The sequence below is a fragment of the Heloderma suspectum genome, chromosome 5, assembly GCF_057233095.1.
Source record: "Heloderma suspectum isolate Gila_16-S chromosome 5, 16-S_ref, whole genome shotgun sequence".
NCBI lineage: Eukaryota > Metazoa > Chordata > Lepidosauria > Squamata > Helodermatidae > Heloderma > Heloderma suspectum.
The window spans coordinates 230,277,632-230,297,335 of record NC_139462.1 but is presented as its reverse complement, the minus strand read 5'-3'; the positions used below and the strand labels follow the sequence as shown (position 1 = coordinate 230,297,335).

At 46.1% G+C, this 19,704-nt stretch overlaps 1 protein-coding gene across 9 annotated transcripts in view; it reads right to left on the bottom strand.

Annotated features, from left to right (window-relative positions):
• NBEAL2 (neurobeachin like 2) overlaps positions 1–19,704 on the bottom strand; it is a 190,276-nt gene that overhangs the window by 72,525 nt on the left and 98,047 nt on the right. For all 9 annotated transcript variants that reach the window (XM_084859500.1, XM_084859499.1, XM_084859498.1 and 6 more), the window contains exons 4-8: positions 16,047–16,128; positions 15,256–15,380; positions 8,161–8,243; positions 4,847–4,932; positions 2,551–2,857 (exon numbers count right to left, since the gene is read on the bottom strand). In XM_084859500.1, coding sequence (XP_084715626.1) covers positions 2,551–2,857; positions 4,847–4,932; positions 8,161–8,230 — 463 coding nt within the window. In that variant the 5' untranslated portion in view covers positions 8,231–8,243; positions 15,256–15,380; positions 16,047–16,128. The remainder of the gene's footprint in view (positions 1–2,550; positions 2,858–4,846; positions 4,933–8,160; positions 8,244–15,255; positions 15,381–16,046; positions 16,129–19,704) is intronic.

Sequence of the window (19,704 nt, the reverse complement as noted above, 5' to 3'; positions counted from 1 at the left end):
CAGTGTTCGCCAGCCAGCCATGCTGGCTGGGGAACGCTGGGAACTGCATAGGATTGCATCTTTACCGTTATAAAATCCTTGAGCTTTGGACCCCTCCCCCTTTGGCCTGACCCAAAATGCTATCTCTGATCGCCCCTTCTTGTTGGGAGGTTGCTACAGTGCTTGAACTGATCTGGCAGGAACTTCATCGGGTCCATGTGGGGCCTAAGCTGTTCATGCCTCCATCCTGTGCACAGGGGATGCATAAAGATGTGTGAGTGCTACAGGGAGCCATAAGGCTGCAGGTATGTTTATGATGTGCTTTTGGCCCCCCTACTTGGATTAGGACTGATTTACAGATGTAGGAAAATAACACAGAAGGAACCTTGCCTTTTCTAGCACTCTCCTCTTATTGTGAAGTTTCAAGTTGCTGAGATGACTGAGGCCAGCAGAAAAGTAGATGTTGGAGGGGGCTTTCAGAGCTGGAGCACACCAACTGCAGCTTTTTGGTTTGGATTCCAAAAGAAGCTACCAAATCAATCCTACTTCAGAGAGCAAGGAGATGGTTCCTCACACCCCCTCCTAGCAACACAAGCCCTGTTTCTACGGCAACCCTTCCAACTTAATTCTAGAACAGCCCAAAGTCCCACAGTGGAACTTCTGGGACTTCCTTTTTCTCACCACACCAACCATCGGGAAATCAACAACAAAGCCCAGGATCTTAACCCATGACATTTTAGTTCCCCTTCAAACGGTTGGAGAACAATTCACTTGGGAGAAGACTGGTTTTGTAGCCTAGTGCAAACTCTGGGGGGGCATTTCATGTATTACGTGTGTCCATATAAAAAACACACATGTGCAATATGGTTCATACCACCTAGAACATAAGAAGAACCCTGTTGGATTGGACCAAGGGTCCATCTAGTCCAGCATTCTGTTCACACAGTGGCCAACCAGCTGCCCACGGGAAACCCACATGCAGGACTGGAGTGCAACAGCACTCTCCTGCCCATGTTCCCCAGCAACTGATGTACATAGGCATACTGCCTCTGATACAGGAGGTAGCATATAGCCATCAAGACTAGTAGCCATTGCTAGCTTTATCCTCTGTGAATTTGTCCAATACCCTTTTAAATCCATCCAAACTGATGGCCATCACTACATCTTGTAGAAGTGAATTCCATAATTTAACTCTGCATGGTGTGAAGAAGTCCTTCCTTTATCTGTCCTAAATCTCCCACCATTCAGCTTCATGGGATGACCCCGAGTTCTAGTATTATGAGAGACGCAATAACTCATAATTATGAGTATCCCTCTCCACTTTCTCCACACCATGCATAATTTTGTACACCTCTATCATGTCTCCCCTTACCCTCCTTTTTCCAAGCTAAACAATCCCAGCTGTTGTAACCTTCTCTCATAGGGGAGATGCTCCAGCCCTTTGATCATTTTAGTTGCCCTTTTCTGCACTTTTTCCAGATCCACAATATCTTTCTTTTAGGTGTGGTGACCAGAACTGTATACAGTATTCTAACTCTGTTCACATCATAGATTTGTATAAGGGCAGTACGATATTGACAGTTTTATTTTCAGTTCCTTTCCTAATTATGCCTAACATGGAGTTTGCCTTTTTCACAGCAGCTGCATGCTGGCTTGACATTTTCATCAAGCTGTCCACCACAACCTCAAGATCTCTTTCCTGGTCGGTCACCACTACCTCAGATCTCATCCATTTATACTTGAAGTTGGGATTTTTTGCCCCAACATGCCTCGCTTTACACTTGCATACATTGAATCGCATTTGCCATTTGGATGCCCATTCTCCCAGTTTGGAGAGATCAGTTTGGAGCTCTTTACAGTCCCTTTTTGTTTTAATCACCCTAAATAATTTGGTGTCATTGGCAAACTTGGCCGCTTCACTGCTCACTCTGAATTCCAGATCATTTATGAACAAGTTGAAAAGCATTGGTCCCAATACAGATCCCTGTGGGCCCCCACTGTTTACATCCCACCACTGGGAGAATTTACTGTTTATTCCCACTTTCTGCTTTCTGTTCTTTAACCAGTTACTGATCCAAGAACACTCAATTTGCTGCAGCTTCTTGCTTATACAACAGGGGTGGAGAACCTCAGGCTCCAGGGCCAAATTCGGCCCACTTGCGGCCCTAATACGGTTCTCTGGGTTCCTGAGATGGCCCCACCCCCTTCACCCAACCACCAATTATTTGGTAGTTTCCTGGCTTTTGCAGTTTTTTCTCGTTCTCAGAGGTCGAAAGGCCTCTCGTAAGGCTTAGCTACTGGCAGAAAGAGCTTTAAGCTAAAATATGGTGGTATTTTTGGTATTTCGGCCCGCTGCTTTTGCCTCAGGCCCACCCACCACCTGGGATGCAGCTCCCGAGAGCTTCTCCAAAATTTAATTTGGCCCTTGGGTTGAAAGAAGTTCTGCATCCTCATTGTACAAGAACACACCTGTTTTCCCAATGCAATGCTTGAAGAAGCCCTGACAACTGAATTCACCCCTTGACTCCAAGCTTGACTAACTGTGCATCAGCCCTTCCCGCTGCCACCTACCTAACATGCGCACTCGGAGGGTGATGAGTCTTTCCTCCCAGTGAGGGCCCGGTGAACTTTCCAGCGAGGCCATGGGCTGATCTGAGTTGAGGACCTTGAAGTAGCTGTCCAGGATGGCCCGGATCTCCACCTTGCGCTGGCTGGGGCTGCTGGTGTGGAGAATGTGGACCATCCCAACCAAGCTCTTCAGTGTCAGCTGCAGTAACCTGGGGTCTCTGGGCGTTCCACTTGTCGGACAGCACCATCTCCTGAGCAGCAGCATGAGGACCTCGACGGAGGACGGGGTGACCACCAGGAGAGCGTTTTGCTATCAAGAAGAATGAGAAGCAAGATGGGCTTTGGAAGCCTGCGTCTGAGCAAGGCCAGGTGGAAGATGCCTTTATGGTGAGGAAAATCTTTCAGATGTACCTACTGCTCATGAGCATCAAGGGCATCAAAAACAGAAGGATCAGACTGCAGCGTAAAAACGTGGTAGAAGCCAGAGGAGCTGTAAAGCCAACGCCTTGGTTTCTCGCCCCCTGCACCCTCCTATCCTCAACGGCAGGGGAGCAGAACCTCAGGCCTGGAGGGCCAAACTCAGCCTGTGGGGTTTCCCAGATGGCCACGCCTCCTTCCCTGGCCCCACCCCTTTCCCCAACCACCAACCACTGGGTGCTCCCCCAGCTTTAGTGCAGTTCCCCCTTCCCCTTCTAAAAGGTTGGAATGCCCTCCTAAGGCTGAGTGACTGGCAGTAAGAGCCTTACGCTAAAAGGTGCTGGTATTTTGGCTTTGCCCCCTTTGCCTCTAGCTCCACCCCTGTTGTCTTTGCCCCCTCCCACCACTGGACTTTGGAGAGCTCCTCCCAATGGAAATCGGCCCGCAGGCTGAAAGAAGTTTAACACCCCTGCTCTAGAGGGCATGCACACGCCATGCAGACAGGGAGCTTGAGGAACGAGTACTATGGGCAAACGGACCTTTGGTGTGGTGCGTTCCTCCACCTAGCCCACCTTCCTCAGTATCTCTCTTCTCGTTTCTAAAGAGTCCCTGAAAAAAACGGTTTGTTCTCCAGGTACTTTCAGGGCATAACTACACAACAGATTTAAATCTGGTTAAACAGTCATTCCCTCTGCCCAAGGGACCCTGGGAGCTATAGTTCTGTGATTGGGCTTAAGATCCTAGCAGGAAATTCTCAGCATCCTTACCAGCATCTTCCTCAAACTACCATTTTCACAGTTTGAGGTGGGTGGATGGAAGACCATGGTATTTACTGGTGTAAAACACACACGGCTGTATCCAGTTGTGCCCTTCTGCAAAACCAAAGGAGTCCTTCCCTTTGCAGAAAAGGCCTCCGCTATTAGAAGAAGGGAGACGATATTCCCCAGTTCCCCCTCCCTGCTGCTGCTCCTTACAATTCCCCCAGGTCTGTTTCAGAGGGCTGGGGGACCCTCCAGAACAGCCCAGAAGCTGGCAATGGTGGGCCTCCAGGGGGAAAGCGATAATCACTTCCCCTCCTCTTGGATTGTTCAACCTGTATAACTTTTCAATATAGATATGGATCTCCACCGATCGTTCCTCCTTAGTTGCCCTTTTCCCTCTCCCACCCCTATTTTTAAAAATTGGTTTAAAATGGACAAATACAACTTTCTTGCATTATTTTTATGTTGAACATGTTCCATGTGGGGGTAGTGGCTGTGCTTTGTTTTTAAGATTATTTTATTAATATATATGCTGCGTGAGACTTCCTGGCCCTGAGACAGTTTCCTTTTAGGGAATTCCTTGGATAGATACTGCTGCATCGTCGGGACCTGACCAACGACTTTCCTCCAGAGGACATATTAACGGAGCCAGCACTGGAGCAGCAGCGTGGTGTAGTGGATAGACCAGCTTTCCCCCAACCTGGTGCCCTCTCGATGTGTTCTGTGCCAGCTGCCTCGGGCAGAGCTCTTATGTCTCAGTCTAGCCTGCTGTGAGAGTACAATGGAGATGCCCTCATGGAGGGAGGGTGGAATGCAAACAGGGTAAGCAGAGAGGCAAGACGAACACTCCATATTTCACCTGGCCACGAAAGATACATCAGAATAAAAGACACACGACCTCAGCTTTCCCCAACCTGGTGCCCCTCCAGATGTGTTGGGACTACAACTCCCAGCATCCCTCAGCCAGCCAGCTGTAGTTCAACACACCTGGAAGGCACCAGGGTGGAGAAAGCTGCACTACATTCTCATGAGACACCACCAGATGATGTCTCCCTTGGCTCCTTCAGAACGCAGGGCCTAAATTTCACAAAGAAATGAGGGAGAGAGAGAGAGAGCCTTGCCTTGGCTCCAGAGATGATGGCTCCGAAGAGATGGATTAGCCGCAGCTGGAGGGCCTCAGGAAGCTGTTCACCCTCTCGAAAACACTCTGGCAAAGGAGGAGAAGGGAGAGAGAGAGAGAGAGAGAGAGAGTTTTAATCTTGGAACCATGGAGCAAATGCCAATGGCTGGGTAAAACCGGACTACTGGCACCTTCAGCTATGGGAAACCTGGTCACCCCCCCACCCCAAAATTGGCAGTAAACTAGAATGTGGTGGAGCAGATTTCATATTCACACACCCATTTGTTGCCAACCACCTTTTCTGCATGTGTCTATTGACTGTATATGCCTCCCCCTAAACTTTACCCACCTGGATCCAACTTGGGGCTAATCTGGGCTGTGTGGAAACCCCCCTCAGATTACAGAAACGGGAGTCACTGTGAGTCAACGTTGCTTCCCTCAGCTTCGCAACATCCCCTGTCTTGCTACACTAAGACGTGATGAAATGATGTTCACTTGGGGCATGTGCTGACAGTAGTTCAAACAGTTCGGGGTGCAGGGGGAGATGACAGCCTGGATAAGACCGGTCTGCCCTAGTTCCACATCCACTCCATCCAAACTCAAACAAACCAGATTCCAGCCAACCCCTTTTGCCTTCAACCGCCTTTCCACCAAGGCTTTTTGCTACCTCCAAACCTTCATTGGTAAGAATTTGTTTTCCTGTTTTCGGCATTTTCCTCTTAACAAGAGGATGCTGCAGAGATGACCGCAGAGTTACCCTGTAACAACGCCAGTCCCAGAAAGAATGACAAAAGCTCCTTGTACCGGCGGCACATGTCTGCCGTAGCTGGCATGACAGCAATGGAATTTGCATCTGCTACCCTGATGGCCTCATCCCCTGCAGTTGCACTTGTCCCCCCGGGGTTGTAGGGCCGTGGACTTTGGCCCCAAAGTCCAGCCCTACTTACACCAGTGGCAGTATGAAAAAAAGGCTACCTGGCTGTGCTTAATTGCTTCTTTCTTCCCTGTTCCTTTTGTATCGTGACTCTTAGATTGGAAGCCATCATTTTAAACTGTGAACTACACTGAGTGCTTAGGCAGGAAGGCTGTCCATAAATGTGGCAAATGCGTGAAATAGATCAAGTGCGGTTAGCATGGGCTGACCGCCAAGTGACACACATGGCAATGCAATCACATGCCCACGCCACGTGTGCCAAAAATGACGTGGTTCCACTCATTCCCCAAATAGCCCAGAGAAATCCCCGACCTGCACTAACATAATTAAAAGTCAATGAATTCAAGTACTTTTCAGTCACAGACATCTGGCAGAAAAGCCCCTAAAAAGCCTAGGGATATTTTTGTTACAATCTTTTGGTACCGCTTTCTGTACATCCATTCTCCTTGCTTGTTTTTTATTTTTTTTTAGAAGAGTCACTTGCACCAACAACTGAACAGATTTCGCTTCTCACAGAGCTTAGCCTAACACTTATTGACCGTGAGCCCTTCAACATCCCGGAGGATAAATATAAAGCAATAGAAGAGATAAATCAAATTTAGATCAGTGGGGTAGGGGAGAGATGATGGTACCTTAATGCCTGGAATCACAGCAAAATTACATCTCCCCCCCCCCCGCCCCATCCTGCTTTTTTTTTTTTATGATTTAGTCACTCAGAGTTGCTCTGGTAACCAACTCAACCCAAGGTTATTTTGTCTTTGACCCTCTTTAAAGCTGATATGTAGATCTAATAAATATCTTGGCAGGAGAAAAAGCTGGCTGGAAGTGACAGTGCACAGCGGTGGGGATACTCCAGCTCCCAGGGTGAAAACTAAAAAAATCACCTAATGCAGATTAATTGCCCTTTAATCACCCCCCCTTTTGGGGGGGACAGTCATAACAGGGTTGCCTGCAGCACTTTCAAAAACAGGCTTACACAATTTTGTTTGTGGCTAAAAGGGGCACTTAATTCAGAATCTGCTCATCTTAATTACAAAAGGGTGTGATCAAGTCCAAGGGTGGGCAGACTTCAGAACCACAGGATCTACTTTGCTTTTATCAGAACCCTGAGCTCCACCAACTGCAACCAGTAGCTCAGGGCATAGGCATACCATGAGAATTAAGGAATGGGTGTTTCTGAGCATATGCTCAGCCAGGAATTTGTTGTCAGAGAGCCAGTGTGGGGTAGTGGTTAGAGTGCTGGACTGGGACTCGGGAGATCCGAGTTCTAGTCCCCACTTGGCTATGAAATTCATGGAGTGACTTTGGGCCAGTCACTGACTCTCAGCCTAACCCACCTCACAAGGTTGTTGTGAGGATAAAATGGAGAGGTGGAGGATCATGTACCCCACTTTTGGCTATAGATGTAATATATTTGGGATATTAAATGTAACAAACAAACTAATAAACTCAGCACCAAAACTGAGCTCCATCCCACAATCACTGGAAATCTTATTCAAGTCACCTCACTGTCCCCAAGATTTCAGCAGGCATTCCCACATATTTTTACACACATCTGCACATCCATGAGGGCTAGGAACTTGTTCTTTTGTTGTTTTAAAGATGAATGCTAGGAGTTATATTCCTATCAGCCTTCCCCAACCTGGCACCCTCCAGATGTGCTGGACTACAACTTCTCATCATAAGCAGCCAGCAATGGCCACCCCGGCTAAGCATATTGGGAGTTAAGTCCAACACATCTGGAGTGTACCAGGTTGGAGAAGGCTGCTATACACATTCAGCTCTGATTATCAACCTGGTTCAGAAACTGCTCCAATAATCACCAATAAGCACCAATAGTCACCAATAAAAACCAAGGGAAGCAAGACATGACACAAGTAGGAAGAAGAGAATTTCAAGTCCCAAAGAGTTGCCACTGTGGGAGCATCACATTATTCTGGCCCACGGGCTACACTGTGCCATCGAGCAGGAGGACTCCGCCTATACAGAGAAACGAAGTGTAAGTGCATGGTATGGAGAAGGGTAAGGAGTAAAGGGAAGTTATTTTGGGTTGGTTATTGTCATTTAAAGCTAGAGTGTTCTATTTGGCTTTCCAACTCTCATCCTAGATCACTACATAACTGAACTGTGGCTTGCACTTGCCACATGAGGACGCTTGCAGGACTGGAAGAAAAACACCACAAAACCTCTGCTTTGCGCTGGAATATATGAACGCACTGTTGGGAAGCCATTTTGTTCCAGGACAAGAATGTTCATTGAAGAGCAAGACCAACACTGAGCCAGGAACAGAAATATTGCTATTGTCAAGAGAAGAAGCCAGGAAAGGCAGGGGCTGGGGTGAGATTGGATGAGGGAGAACTAAGAGACATTGCAGTATTTACCTTGGAAAAAAGAGTTGAACTCCTGAGGCAACACAGCTGGTGCAAACTTGTATTTGCTCTTCTCTTTCATGCTGACAATCTCCCTAGGAGAGGCAAGAAACACAGAAGGGCATGAAAGAAGTTGCATACATGAACACATGGTAATATAGCCCAAGCACCAGCCCCTATGAGAAATGTTCCTGGGGTCAAGCGCTACAGACGTTGTAACCGCAACAGTGACTATTCTATCGGGCTGCAAACACAGTCCTCAAGAATAGATTTTGCAGGGTAGCTGACACAGAATTCAAGTCCAAGAATCATAGCAGTCACTCCTCTGCCATCCATTAAATTTCCAGCCCCTGCTTAAAGTAATATTTTATTGATTTTCCAGGAAAATGAGCACAATTGATGAATGAAAGGTATATCGAAATAATTTTTATATTATATTATATTTTATTTATTTATTCATTTCATTCCTATACCTCCTAATAGCCGAAGCTCTCTGTATTGTTTCTGGGTGGCCAAACTGAGGCCTTTGTTTTAATGTTCCTCCCATTTAATGTTGTTTGCAAGTAAACTGTGAGTTTGTGACAGCCTTTGCCCCAACCTGGTACCCACCAGATGTGATGGACTATAATGCCCATCACCCCACTGACTGTGCTAGCTGAAGATGATAGGAGTTGTAGTCCAACACATCTGGAGGGTGCCAGGTTGGGGGAGGCTAGTTTGTAATTTATTTCCCTTGAATATTGAGACCAGGCCCTAAAAACAACTAGGGACCCAGATATCTGAAGGAACACCTTCCGCTGTACCAGTCAGCCTGTGCTCTTACATCTCTGAGGGAGGCCAATCTCATTGTCTCACCACTGGGGGAAGGACACTGAGTGGGGACATAAGTTACAGTCTTTTCCATAGTGGCACCCTGGCTTTGGAACGCCCTCCCTCAAGAGGTATGCCTGGGGGCAATTTTACTAACATTTTGGTGCCAGGTAAGACCCATTTGTTCGGGCATTTATTAGCTCTTAGTTGCTACTGCAGTGATAGGACTGGATCTACTGTTGATTATTTGTTCTCTGCCGATTATGGATTTATTTCTTGTATTTTATTGGTGGTTGTTTTTAATATTGTTGTTACCCATCCTTGGATTTATATGTAGAGCAGAATAGAATTCTATAAATACATATCCTAATTAAATTTGGTATGTTTGTTCAGAATACAGTTCTATGTTTCAAATTTGAATATTAGCTGTTTTTAAAAGGTAGGAAGAAAAGGCAAAGTACATTGTAATGCAAGATCTCTCTTGAAAATTGAGATTTCAGAAAAAAAGTTGATATATACATTCAGGACACCATTTCAAATTTCAGGCTCAAACATCCGTGAGAATCTCGTAGCCAGTTTCAAGGGGATTCAGAAAGAACTGACACACACTGTATTGCAAATACTTCCCATGAACAGAGAGATCACAGTGAACTTTTTGTAAAGACCAGCTTAAACCCTCCAGCTATTTCCCATATAAAATTATTACTGTGAAGAGAGGTTTCTAGAACAGGGTATTTCATCAGTTTCTAGAACCGGGTATTTCCTAATTCATGGTATTAGGAGGTGCTTCAAAAGCCTGGGCTCAAAGTGAACAAAGGGTCTAAAATTCATTCATTCAGAAATGTTATCATCCTGAGTTTCTAGCCTTCATCATTCAGAGAACAGACTTGAAAATATCTGGCAGAGCCTTGTGAACTGGCGGTACTCAAGTGGGGCACTTGAGGGAGTTCCAGGAATCAGGGAGTGGAGCTTCAGTTTTGTGGCACGCACCTTGTCTCTCCCCCTTGACTTTCAGAAGCAGAAAAAAATGTGTATTAAGCATGCCAGTACACAGGTAAAGGCACAAAATACACATGCACCATGTCAGTAATGAAGAGCTCGTGTGTATTTTAAATCACTCTTGTATAAATCATACAGTAGCACTGGGAAGGAAAGGGTGGGCCTCTCACTTCCATGGGAAGATGCAGAGAGTCACCTTCTGTCTTAACAGAGTGCATGCTTGTAGCCCCTTGGTAAACTGCTTGTCCAATGCCATGTAAAGTTAAGTGTGGTGTAGTGGTTAGAGAGTGTTGAACGAGGACAGTGGAGACCAGGGTTCAAGTCCTCCCTCTCCCAGTCACTTTCTCAGAGCCTACCCTACCCTCACAGGGTTATTGTGAGGAAAAAGGGGGAGAGGGAAGGAGAAAACCAAGAACACCAGCCTGAGCTCTCTGAAGGAAGGGTGGGATTAAAATATCAGAAATAAAACAGTAAAAATAAATAAATAGAGTCAGCTAACACTATCTTGCCCCTTCATGGATCACTGCCTTGTTGTGGCGAAGGGGCTTGCATAACTCAGTGAAGCCATAAGCTATGCCGTGCAGGGCCACCCAAGACGGACAGGTCATGGCAGAGAGTTCTGACAAAATGTGGTCCACTGGAGAAGGAAATGGCAACCCACTCCAGTATTCTTGCCAAGAAAACCCCATGGAACGTATCACAAGGCTAAAAGAGATGACGCCAGAAGATGAGCCCCTCAGGTCGGAAGGTGTCCAATATACTCCTGGGGAAGAGCAGAGGGTATTTCCAAGTAGCGCCAGAAAGAGTGAAGCGGCTGGGCCAAACCCGAAAGGACACTCAGCTGTGGATGTGTCTGGCGGTGAAAAGAAAATCCGATGCTGTAAAGAACAATATTGTTTCGGAACCTGGAATGTCAGATCAATGAATCAAGGTAAGCTGGAGGTGGTCAAACATGAGATGGCAAGATTGAACATCGACATCTTGGGAATCAGCGAACTAAAATGGACAGGCATGGGCGAATTTAATTCAGGTGACCATCATATCTACTATTGTGGGCAAGAATCCCGTAGAAGAAATGGAGTAGCACTCATAGTCAACAAAAGGGTGGGAAAAGCAGTACTGGGGTACAATCTTAAAAATGATAGAATGATCTCAGTACGAATCCAAGGCAAACCATTCAACATCACAGTAATTCAAGTCTATGCCCCAACCACTGAGGCCGAAGAAGCTGAGGTTGATCGGTTCTATGAAGACCTACAACACCTTCTAGAACTAACACCAAAAAAAGATGTCCTCTTCATCATAGGGGATTGGAATGCTAAAGTAGGAAGTCAAGAAATCACCGGGATAACAGGCAGGCATGGCCTTGGTGTACAAAATGAAGCAGGACAAAAGCTAATCGAGTTTTGCCAAGAGAACATGCTGATCATAGCAAACACTCTTTTCCAACAGCACAAGAGGCGACTCTACACATGGACGTCACCAGATGGTCAATATCGAAATCAGATTGATTATGTCCTTTGCAGCCAAAGATGGAGAAGCTCCATACAGTCAGTCAAAACAAGACCTGGAGCTGACTGTGGCTCAGATCATGAGCTGCTTCTTGCAAAATTTCGGCTTAAATTGAAGAACGTCGGGAAAACCACTAAACCGTTCAGGTATGACCTAAATCATATCCCTGATGAATATACAGTGGAGGTGAGGAATAGATTTCAGGGATTAGACCTGATAGACAGAGTGCCTGAGGAACTATGGACGGAGGTCCGTAACATTGTTCAGGAGGCAGCAACGAAATCCGTCCCAAAGAAAAAGAAATGCAAGAAAGCAACGTGGCTGTCTGATGAGGCTTTACAAGTAGCTCACGAAAGAAGGGAAGCGAAAAGCAAAGGAGAAAGGGGAAGATATACCCAACTGAATGCAGAGTTCCAGAGAATAGCAAGGAGAGACAAGAAGGCCTTCTTAAAGGAACAATGCAAAGAAATCGAGGAAAACAACAGAATGGGAAAGACTAGAGATCTCTTCAAGAAAATTGGAGATCTCAAGGGAACGTTTTGTGCAAAGACGGGCATGATAAAGGACAAAGAAGGCAGGGACCTAACAGAAGCAGATGAGATTAAGAAGAGGTGGCAAGAATACACAGAAGAACTATACAGGAAAGATCTGAATGTCCCTGATAGCCATGATAGTGCGGTCACTGAACTTGAGCCGGACATCCTCGAGAGTGAAGTCAAGTGGGCCTTAGGAAGCATTAGTAACAACAAAGCTAGCGGAGATGACAGTATTCCAGCCGAGCTATTTAAAATCCTAAAAGATGATGCTGTTAAAGTGCTGCATTCAATATGCCAACAAATCTGGAACACTCAACAGTGGCCACAAGACTGGAAAAGGTCAGTTTACATTCCAATTCCAAAGAAGGGCAATGCCAAAGAGTGTTCAAACTACCGCACAATTGCGCTCATTTCACATGCCAGCAAGGTGATGCTCAAAATCCTACAAGCTAGGCTTCAGCAGTATGCGAACCGAGAACTACCGGAAGTACAAGCTGGGTTTCGAAGAGGCAGAGGAACTAGAGATCAAATCGCCAACATTCGCTGCATCATGGAGAAAGCAAGAGAATTCCAGAAAAACGTCTATTTCTGCTTCATTGACTACGCTAAAGCCTTTGATTGTGTGGATCACAACAAACTGTGGCAAATTCTTAAAGTGATGGGAGTACCAGACCACCTGACCTGTCTCCTGAGAAACCTGTACGAGGGTCAAGAAGCAACAGTAAGAACCAGACATGGAACAACCGAGTGGTTCAAAATTGGGAAAGGAGTACGACAAGGCTGCATATTGTCACCCTGCTTATTTAACTTATATGCAGAGTACATCATGAGAAATGCCGGGTTGGATGAATCAGAGGTCGGAATTAAGATTGCCGGGAGAATTATCAACAACCTCTGATATGCAGACGATACCACCCTAATGGCAGAAAGCGAAGAGGATCTCAAGAGCCTCTTGTTGAGGGTGAAAGAGGAGAGTGCAAAAGCTGGTTTGAAACTCAACATTAAAAAACTAAGATCATGTCATCTGGCCCCATCACTTCCTGGCATATAGAAGGGGAAGAAATGGAAGCAGTGACAGATTTTACTTTCTTGGGCTCCAAGATCACCGCAGACGGTGACTGTAGCCATGAAATTAAAAGACACTTGCTCCTTGGGAGGAAAGCTATGGCAAACCTAGACAGCATAGTAAGAAGCAGAGACATCACCTTGCCGACAAAGGTCCGTCTAATCAAAGCTATGGTTTTCCCAGTAGTAATGTATGGCTGTGAGAGCTGGACTATAAGGAAGGCTGAGCGCCGAAGAATTGATGCTTTCGAACTGTGGTGCTGGAGAAGACTCTTACGAGTCCCCTGGACTGCAAGGAGGTCAAATCAGTCCATCCTAAAGGAAATCAACCCTGAGTGCTCATTGGAAGGCCAGATACTGAAGCTGAAGCTCCAATATTTTGGCCACCTAATGCGAAGAGAAAACTCCCTGGAAAAGACCCTGATGCTGGGAAAGACTGAAGGCAAAAGGAGAAGGGGACGGCAGAGGATGAGATGGCTAGATAGCATCACGGATGCAATGAATATGAACTTGAGCACGCTCCGGGAGAGAGCGCAGGACAGGAGGGCCTGGCGTGCTATGGTCCATGGGGTCACGAAGAGTCGGACACGACTGAACGACTGAACAACAACAACACTATCTTGAGGTAGAGGCTCTTACGCCAGGGCTGCTTTGTCATCTGTATCACCCTGCCAAGGGGTAAAGGAGAATTTTACCACGTATCAGAAATTGAATCATACATCAAGCCCAGATCTGTGATAAAACAGTGATCTGTATGCGCCTCATGTCTATTAAAAGGGAAAATAATGTGGTGGAAACACATTTGCATCCTTCGCAACTGATGCAATACGTATTTATTTTGGACTTTTACTTGATTTTGTACTCTGATGCAAAATCTCTGCTGAGAAGTGTCTCTAAGGGTGCAATCCTATGCATGTTTAGACAGAAAAAAAGTCCTACAACTCTGGGAGTGCTGGGAGTTGTAGGAGTTTTTTCTGTCTAAACATGCATAGGATTTTGCCTTAAGTTACCCCAAATGTCCCGTGGCACCTCAGCTGCTACCCATAGCATTGATTGCAGCTCAGAGATGCTGACTGGGTAGCCTTTGGCAACCCAAATAGGAAAGGGGAACAGCTTTTGATCAGACTCTTTTGGTTATCCAGCCCTACAATAGCCATGATGCCATTACTGCAACGCCTTATAAGTGGGGCTACTTTTGAAAATGGTCTGGAAACGCCAGCTGGTCCAAAATAAGGCAACGAGGTTGTTAACGGTGACTGGTCGATGTGATCATATTATGCCAGTGCTCTGTGATCTGTGCTGGCTTACAGTCCATTTCCAGGCCAATTCAAAGTGCTGGTATTAACTTTTAAAGCTCTAAGCTCTAAACAGCTTGAGGCACGTTTCCTCCTATACATATATACCTGCCCAGACCCTACGATCATCTTCAGAGGCCCTCTTCCAGCTGCCCTGCCAAATGAGTGAGGCAGGTGACTACAAAGGAGAGGGCCTTCTCTGTTGTGGCACCCCAGTTGTCGAATGCCCTCCCAGAAAGGCTGCGCCTACACTGTTGTCTTTTCAGTGTCAGGTGAAGACCTTTTTTATTTTCCCAGGCTTTTTAGTCTATTATTTTGTAAATGTGTTGTTGTGTTTTTAGATTTTTACCCTGCTGCTGGTTTGTATTCTGGTTTTATTCTGTTTTAAACTTTAAAAGGTTTTATATTTTTATCATGTTGTATTTTAGGGTTTTAATTTTTGTGAGCCACCCGGCAAGCTTTGGCTATTGAGCAATATAGAAATGTTATGAACAACATATATACTGTAAATGTTCCCATCTGCCCCGCCACACACAGCCTGATAAACTGGAAGTTACTTGGCTTACACAAGAGCATGAACATTTAAAACCTCCGAAGTGCCTTCAGAGAACACATCAATGGATTTGTTTGGCTTTGCAGTATAACACGTTCCCAGGAAAATATACCATTTAGTTAGTCACAGAGATCAACACATGGTAATTTCCATCAGGAACACAATCAGCTTGGAGGCTGAGCAGCACCAGGCTCCTATGTGCCCCTCACCAGCCACAACAGACCCACAAGGTAGGGCCCCCTGAACTCTGGCCAGATCGAGTTAATGCCCTGTCTGCCCACTGGTGGTGGCTGCCTCCTCTGCAAGAGGCGAGTGAAGCCAAGGGACACTCACTCACCCACTCAGCTGTCTTCTCCACGTCTGGTAGGGATCAAAGAGGCATTCATAGAGGTGCAGTGCGTAGAGAGTTACATTCTCCAGCCGGCTCCTGGAAGGCAGATGCTGCCCCTGGGTATTTTTTAGCTGTCAAAGACACGGGAAGCTTGGTTAATCTGCAGATTGGGCTTTCTGAGTTGTGGGTTAAAAAAAAAAAAAAAGCCTTTACCCTAACCAAAGAGTGAGTTCAAATATATTCATGTCATTAAGTGTGCTTTGAAGATAGGAACAGCTGGGATAGGCCACTGGTGCTAATTTAATTCATTTGATAACAAGGACCCTTCAGAGTTAAAACAGAAAGGAAAAAAGGAGAATATGAGCATGACTGTGGCTGGCTCCAAAGAAAAACTCTTAGAAGGTTACCTTTGAGGATGGTTTTCCATACTGCAGCAATGATCAAGAAGGGGCAAAAAATGTGCGCTGAAACAGATTAACCATTTGGCCCACCATGCTGCTAGTCCATATTGTTTCAGCTGCATAATGTTTCAGTGATGTGACAAGGAATGGTGGTGGTAATGAGGGAAGGATTAAGCGATGCTGGCAGTCAATGCTTGGATGTTGCCCCCCCACCCCACCCCCATACAAGGTCCTGTTTGTTCTCCCTCATCAAATCTCTCTGGCTTCCCCCTAATGGCTCTGGGCTAGGCAAGCGAATTTCATCACCCCTCTTCAACAAGTTGCTACTCCTTGGTTCCTAGGAATTTGAAGCATCCATCCAACCTTGAGTATACAGTGTCAGAAGTTCAAGCTTACCTTGTTTGAATAGGCAGACAGCAAATTGACCACCTCACGAACAAACGCTGGGGGCCGGTCAGCTTGGATGTTTTCTAGATTCCTGCAAGGAAGCCACATGAGAAAGTGAGAAAGAATCTGGGATTGGAGCAATTGTGTCTGGGGAGGCACAAAGTCCTTTGTCACCTGCAATAGCAAGATCCAAAGCAGTTAATTTCTTTACATGAATGCTAATGTATTGCGAGAGAGAGAGAGAGAGAGTGGTAGAATATATTATGTGTGTGCAGTATCGAACACCACCATAGTTGAATGAGAACATGTGAGTAGGAAGCGAGGAGGGCTTCAGTACTTCAGATGCAGAGATTTGCCTATAAATGAATTCCTGGTCAGAAATGTACAGCACATGAATTCCTGGAAGTCTCTGCTTTAAATGATGGAGAAAAGTTTCTAGTCCTCAAGGTTTGGGGGAAACTGTAGATGCACTTTTTGAAAACTACCTGCTAAGTGTCCAGTATGCCAAAGAGAAGGATTGCCTGTCTCTCTGTTAGCAACATCCCCTCTGCCAGTACAATGCTCTCCAATATCTAGCACAGGAAAAATGTGTTTTATGTAAAACAAATGGGTCTGTGAGAAGTAAGCCTGAAAAAATGAGCAGTTTTCTCCATGGGATCAAGTTGCTTGTCAAAGGAAATAACCTATAAATGTGTGTGTTAATATAACCCCCACACTAATGGCATATGGTTACAGCAAGCAAGATGCTGTATTAGGTACAAATTCAATGCACATCAGCAGTCTATGCATAATCAGAAAATTATTAGCATTGCTCTAACTTAAGCTGCCCTATTGAAAATTGTAAGGGTAGGTTGCAATATAACTGGTCCCTCCGCTCAAAACACACACAAAAATATTTAAACTTAACACTAAGAAAAATATTGGAAATCCCCCCAGAAAACACCCACAATGCCTGCCCCAAAATTCCCGCCCACTAATGTCAAGAACAGCCAACTTGGACACCTGCTTTTTCACACAAGGGACTCCCCAGAGCCTAGGTTCAATTCCTTCCACCATCTTTCACCTAGGAAAAGCTCAGTCCGCCTAGGGTTGCAACTGTTTCTCTGGCAGGGCTCCAGTACCTTTAGGAGTGGCATAACAAGCACCAGTTCAGCAGGTGAAGTTTTGCACAGCAGGGAGATGGGAAAAGCTTCTCCAGTTTTTAAAGGCACAGGAGCCTGGGGGCGGGGGGAGGTTGGAGGGACAGTCCTAACCCCTGTGGCCTAACCCTAACTACCAATCCCCATAAAAGTGTGTGTGTGTGTGGGGGGGGGGTTGAATCCTTCATCCTCATTTGGTCCTTATGAGACCTTGCTCTTTCCAACATGTTCCTTTAACTCCTGCAGAGAGGCACCTCCCCTCACATCTAGGGAATATATATTGCACCAATTTGATAGGAAACATTTACCATCTCCATGTACTGGTGTGTTGTTGTTTTTTAAATCAATTTGATATTTTCACACTGCATACATGACCAAAAACATCCCAAGTTTTGCAATAACTACGCCATGGGTTTCAGAACAAAGTAAGCCAACTGAATAAGGTCTTGCAACCGTATTCCCCCCCTCCACACAGACACAAAAAGCATGTGCTCAAATCATATTGATATATTTTACAATCAGACCTGGGAACTGAGTTTAGATTAGGCATTCCGTTGCATGCAGAACATGACGCAGCCTCCGCCAAACCTGAAAAATAATAATGGAGGAAATAGTCTATTTCCCCCTTCCACCCATGCCCCCCCATCCACTGTAGTCTCCCCGCCCCCCAGCCCCCAGGAAATAGGGGCACAACCAGTCAGCCTGACCTTTTCTAGAAGCCCTCGGTGAATGCCATTATTCTGAACAAACAAGTCTCTGTTTCTGGCACAATGCCAGAGAGCTAACCATCCAGGCAGCTCCACAGAGTGGGCTGTTTTGATATTTGTGCGTGCGTGTGCGTGCGTGTGTGTGTTGGGCAGGGGGAGCTGTCTATGAAAATACTCCAGAAGAGACAGGTGCATACCCCGTCCCTCACAAGCCTATCTCGGGGGCATTCCTGACTGCAGCATTAATAAAGGCAGCTCCTGCCTGCCACGCCACCCCATGATCAGAGAATTTCAATTTCGGCCCCGTGGGTTGGTAAATGTGTGAGAGAAGCAATTATCCGCTGGGCCTTATCTCTCCTTTGCAGACCACAGGCCTCGCAGGAAGAGAGTGAGAACAAGGCTTTTCCCCCCATCGTGCCATACCAAGAATAACACACAGTGGAGTTTTCTTCCTTTTCTTTCTTTTTTTAAAAAGGGCCCCAGGGAGTCAACAAGAACCGGGTGGAGGCGATGGCAACGTGCACCAGAACGGAGGAAGGAAGGGGAGTTTGATCGCAAAACCGATAGCTCGCTGGCAAGGCGAGAGCAACCTCAGGTTCCAAGCCTCTAGAGACCGAAGTGGCGAGAGGCCAGACATGACCAACTGGGGTGGAAAAACCCAATGGTACAATTCTGCTTCATGCCCTCCCTTCCCCAAGAAGCGCAAAGCAGAGGGCAAACGGGATCGGCTGCCTTTGGGAGAGAGTACGCTCAGAGACAGACAGCAGCTTTGTACTTGGTTGACAAGTGTATGAGCCGGGCAGGCGTTATCGGAGGACGGGGGGGCCAGTACACGGCCGGCAAATTCACAGCGACATTTGCTCCCATCTCCCGAAGCCCAGAGTAGCTATCTGCCTCCAATCCACCCCTAATACTCCAGTGATTTAGGGGAGGGACTGCAGCTCCACAGTACAGGGAATCTGGTGAGCATGCACAAAGCCCCAGGGTTCAGTTCCTGACATCTCCATTTAAACAGTCAGACTGCAGGTAATGGGATAGGAGACTTGCTACCAGACAAAGAAGACAGAACTGGGCTGGAGGGGGTGATAATCTGACCTGGTATAAGGCAGCTTCCTACCCGATGGACATTGCACCAAAACCAGTAGCAAGTCTTGCGGCACCTTAAAGACTAAACACATTTATTGTGGCATAAACTCTCGTGGATTACAGTCCATTTCACGCGTGGAAGTGTGATCTCGTTGGCTCTTAAACAACTGTGGCTGGTCTATTTCCAAGCAAAAATTCAAAGCGCTGTGCTCACCTGTAAAACTCTCAATGGCTGCAGACCCAGATATCTGAAGGACCTCCTTCTTCCTCATGTACCTAGCTCTTCCCTTCTGAGGTTAAACAGGTGACAGCCAGACAGATGGCCTTTTCTACTGTGCTGCCCTGGGGCAGTCCTCTAGAGAGGGCCACTTGGCGCCTACTCTGATGTCTTTTCAATGCCAGGCAAAACCCTTATTATTTTGCTCAGGTGTTTTCAAAATCTCTGAACTGCTTTTGTTTAGGCTCCTCTTATACTTTTACTGTTCTGCTGTTTTAATGTTCTTTAATTTGCTGTAATACATTGCTTGTATTGTTTATTTAAATTGTTTAGCATTATTTTGTTAGCTGCCCTGTAGTGAATATTGCAATAAAAAAAAGGATTGAGGTAACTATGGGCCCTTCTCCACCAAGGCATGCTCACAGGAGAAGGGGGAATTTAACTGAAAATTTGGCATTTTGAATACAGAAAGGGTGAGCACGTTAGTTTGGATAAATTCATAAGCCATACAAGGGTGT